The sequence below is a fragment of the Triticum urartu genome, chromosome 5 (assembly GCF_003073215.2).
Source record: "Triticum urartu cultivar G1812 chromosome 5, Tu2.1, whole genome shotgun sequence".
NCBI classification, from domain to species: Eukaryota; Viridiplantae; Streptophyta; class Magnoliopsida; order Poales; family Poaceae; genus Triticum; species Triticum urartu.
In genome coordinates, this window is record NC_053026.1 from 532,391,973 (window position 1) to 532,396,119 (window position 4,147).

The following is a 4,147-nucleotide window of genomic DNA, read 5'->3' on the forward strand; positions in this document are numbered from 1 at the left end:
AAGCGTGCTTTGGAAGTAGATGGACTAGATTAATTGTTCTCACTTGCCAAGTTGCTACAAGCCTACAACTCATTTGCTCAATAGTATTAGCTATGTATACTTTCTTTTCGCAAAAAAAAAGTTAAAAAAAACTGTGTGTACGTACTTGCCACCGCAAAGAAAAAAAACGTGTATACTTTGCTTGACCGAGAGCCACGCAAAGTCTTGAGTACTTTTGAGCGTACGGTGCAAGCTGTGCTGAAGTTGCGTCATACACATGCTTTGATCGCGGTCAACTTGTTCTGTGTAGCATTACGCTATATATACTCTACGTAGCAGCAGCCGATACGAAGACCCACACACCTCCTACCTCCTCCTAGTGCAATAGCTGCCGGCCGGCCAAGACACGGAGCACCGAGCGCGCATAGGCATGGCGGGGTCTCCGGCGTTGAAGTTCACGGTGCGCCGGCAGCCAGTGGTGCTTGTGGCGCCCGCGGGGCCGACGCCGCGGGAGCTGACGCGGCTCTCGGACATCGACGATCAGGACGCGCTGCGGTTCCAGCTCCCCATCATCCACTTCTTCCGGCGACACGACGGACGGAACGACGACCCTGCGCCGGTGCTACGCGACGCCATCGCGGCGGCGCTCGTGCACTATTACCCACTGGCTGGTCGGTTGAGGCAGCTCGAGGGCCGCAAGCTCGCCGTCGACTGCACCAGCGAGGGCGTGCTGTTCGTCGAGGCCGACGCCGACATCCGCCTCGACCAGTTCGGCGCCGCCCTGCAGCCGCCTTTCGCGTGCCTCGACGAGCTCCTGTTCGACGTCCCTGGCTCCTCCGGCCTCCTCGACACCCCAATCATCCACTTCCAGGTACCTGTGTACGAAAGAATATCTGGTGAAAACAAGTTACGATAGAAACTAAGTTTGAAAGTTCTAAAAAAGTTCTAAACATAATACAATATGTTTTCTTTTCAGTTTTACTATTTTTCAGTCGTCAACCATATGCCATGTGCCCCCGCAAAAAAAAAAGCATATGCCATGTGGTAATAATAATACAATATGTCAATAGGGTGAAGTTCCATTGGCATGTGAAATTCAAGTTCAAGCACAAATTCATTTATCTATACCTACTAATAAAATATGAAGTGCTTCTGCTAATCTGCCGTAGTAGGTTTTATAAAAAGCCCACTGGAATTTCTTTTTAAAATAACCCATGGTCCAGCGAAATCAGTAATTAAAGAGTACTCCTCTCAAAAATCACTCCCACCTTCTCAGGTTGTGACAAGTGAGTGGGAATTTTCCTTTTTTTCATACATCTGTTTATTCAGCGCCCAAATCTCGAAATGTTTTCACCGTTGGATTCATCGTGTCGAGATCTTCAAAACTAGATCCCATGTTAAGATTTTGATGAACTTTTATTCAAAAAAAAACGAACGAAAAAATTGGACGAAAAAACCGAACCGGGAGCACATTTTTTTCCCTTTCCGAAAGAGGCACGACCGTACCCCTCGCGGAAGAAAAAACATAGAACACGTTTTTTTCGAGAAGCACAGCCTTGTCCCTCGCAAAAGCATAAGTGCATAACCATGCCTCTCACAGAAGCAAAACCGTGCCTAAGGAAAAAAACATAAAACACATTTTTTTCTGTTTTCGAGAGGCACGGCCGTGCCTCTCACAAAAACACAATCATGCCTCGCGCGTAAGCAAAACCGTGCCTCCCGCAGAAGGAAAAAAAAAGACAAAAAAACCATTCTTTTTCTGTTTCCAAGAGGCATGGCCATGCCTCTCGCGAAAGCACAATCAAGCCTCTCGCGAAAGCAAAACCGTGCCTCTCGCGGGAGGAAAAAAATAGAAAACACACACACACACACACACACACACACATATATATTCATTTCCGAGAGGCATGGCCGTGCCTCTCGCGGAAGAAAAAAAATCATATTTTTTGGCGCAAAAAAAATTGGTCCAAAGGCCAAGGAAAGCCAGTGGAAAACCAAAAAATTGAAAAAAAAACACTTCAAAAGTCGAAAACGTGTGTGAAGAAAAACACTTAAAAAATCAAAAACACTTAAAAAGCCACGTTCAACCTCAGCCTGTCAGGTGGCACCGTCCGGATGTTGTCGTGTCGCATTGATATACATTTTGATGGACATATCAATTACTTCTCCATTGCAACGCACGGGCATATGTGCTAGTGAACTATGAAAAAATAAATTCATCAATGAATAGTGATATTTACTATTTGGCACTAATCATTATACCTCATGAATGAATTTGTGTTTGAACTTAGAATTCACATGGTAATAGAATATCATATTCATAACATATATAGTTTTAATTGAACTTTTGTTTCAAAATTTAAAAACATAGTTTCCATGTGGGTTTCATGGATTTTCACCATAACTTAGTTTTTTTTTGCGAGATACCATAACTTAGTTTCTAGAGGATATTCTCTCGCCTGTGTACATACAAAAGCTTTTCTTTTCGTCTGCCTACAGGTTAGAAGTAAGAGCTCGTATTGAATGCCTCAAATCTTTTTCAGTCTCAATCAATCTAACAAGAAAAAAAATACCATTTCAGCGAATTGAATCTGTAATTTTTCTAGTAGACTAAGACTTTAGAAAATTACATTTTCTATTATTTGGCTGTGTTTTTTTATGGAGTCGCGCTATCTCCCCTTCTGGTAAGCCTTTTTTTTCTTTTTCTTTTTTGCGTGTTCTGTTTTTTGCGTGTTTTTCTGTCAGTTTCTTTCGTTCTTTGTGTGTCTGGATGTGTGTTGTGCGTTTGGGTTTGTGTGTATATTGTGCTATTCTATTACCAAAACCAAACCTGCAAAAAGTTCTTACTCATGCTGTTAACTAACCAAGGTGACAAGGCTAGCATGTGGAGGCTTCATCATGGCGTCGAAGATACAACACACGGTGCTGGACGGGCCAGGGATGGTGCAGTTCCTGGCTGCCGTGGCGGAGCTGGCGCGGGGAGCAGTGGCACCGACGGTGCGGCCGGTGTGGGCACGAGAGCTGCTGATGGCTATGCACGACGACCCGGCGCCACCTACAGTATTCACGCACCGAGAGTATGACGACGTGCCGGATGCCAGCGGCACCATCATGCCCCTCGAGTCCATGGTGCGCCGCCCCTTCTTCTTCGGGCCCGGAGAGCTCAGCACCATCCGCTCCCACCTCCCGCCGGCCGTCCGTCGCAGCGCCACCGCCTTTGATCTCCTCACGGGGTGCTTGTGGAGGTGTCGCACCGTGGCGCTGGCCCCCGTCGCCCACGAGGAGATGCGGATGATTTGCCTCGTCAGCCCCCGAGGCCGGAAGCAGCAGGACGGCGGCACCCCCGTCGTCCCTGTCGGCTACTACGGCAACGCGTTCGCGTGCCCGGTCGCCATCTCCACGGCCGGCGACCTTTGTGCCAACCCGGTGAGCTACGCCGTGGAGCTGGTGATGAAGACCAAGAGGGAGGTGGACATGGAGTATCTGAGGTCGGTGGCACGCCTCATGGTGCGGCGGGGGCGGCCGCACTTCACGATGGTGCACGCATACGTGATGGCGGACGTATCTAAGTTTGGGTTCCGCGACCACGACTTCGGGTGGGGCACACCGGTCTACGGCGGAATGGCCGAAGGTGGCATCGGCCATATGACCGGGGACACCAGCTTCCTCATCGCCGTCAAGAATTCCAAGGGTGAGGACGGCCTCGTGGTGCCCGTGTGCCTGCCTAGTCCCGTCATGGACAAGTTCGTGGAGGAGATGAGAAGGTTGATGCACCCGGCCGTCGGTGCCGTGGCCGTACCGCGGCAACTTCCTGTGATCAGATCTCCTATATGAACCGAGTCCGGCCAGCCTACCATAAATAAGCCGGAGTTGAGTTATGCATGGTATACTCCCTCCGTTCCTAAATATAAAGTTTTTTACTGATTTTATAATAGGGACTACATACACAGCAAAACGAGTGAATCTACACACTAAAATACATCTATATGTTAAACTCTGTATGATCGTCTAGGCTAGATCCTTAAGGGTAGATGGGATGAGGAGTACAAGATACCTTCACTTCCTTCATATCGAGGAACTCCCGGTGCCGGCCATGGTGGATGGCAGCGGTGTGGGCGTGTGTGTGCGTGAGTGGCGGCGGTGGAGCTTCCCGTCGCTTCAGCGCCAC

At 48.6% G+C, this 4,147-nt stretch overlaps 1 protein-coding gene across 1 annotated transcript; it reads left to right on the forward strand.

Annotated features, from left to right (window-relative positions):
• The first annotated feature begins 290 nt into the window (after positions 1 to 290).
• LOC125556613 (benzyl alcohol O-benzoyltransferase-like) lies at positions 291 to 3,910 on the forward strand. The gene is made up of 2 exons (XM_048719306.1): positions 291 to 850; positions 2,848 to 3,910. The coding sequence occupies exons 1-2, from the start codon at positions 410 to 412 to the stop codon at positions 3,811 to 3,813; spliced, it is 1,407 nt and encodes a 468-aa protein (XP_048575263.1). The 5' UTR covers positions 291 to 409; the 3' UTR covers positions 3,814 to 3,910.
• The last annotated feature ends 237 nt before the right edge of the window (positions 3,911 to 4,147 follow it).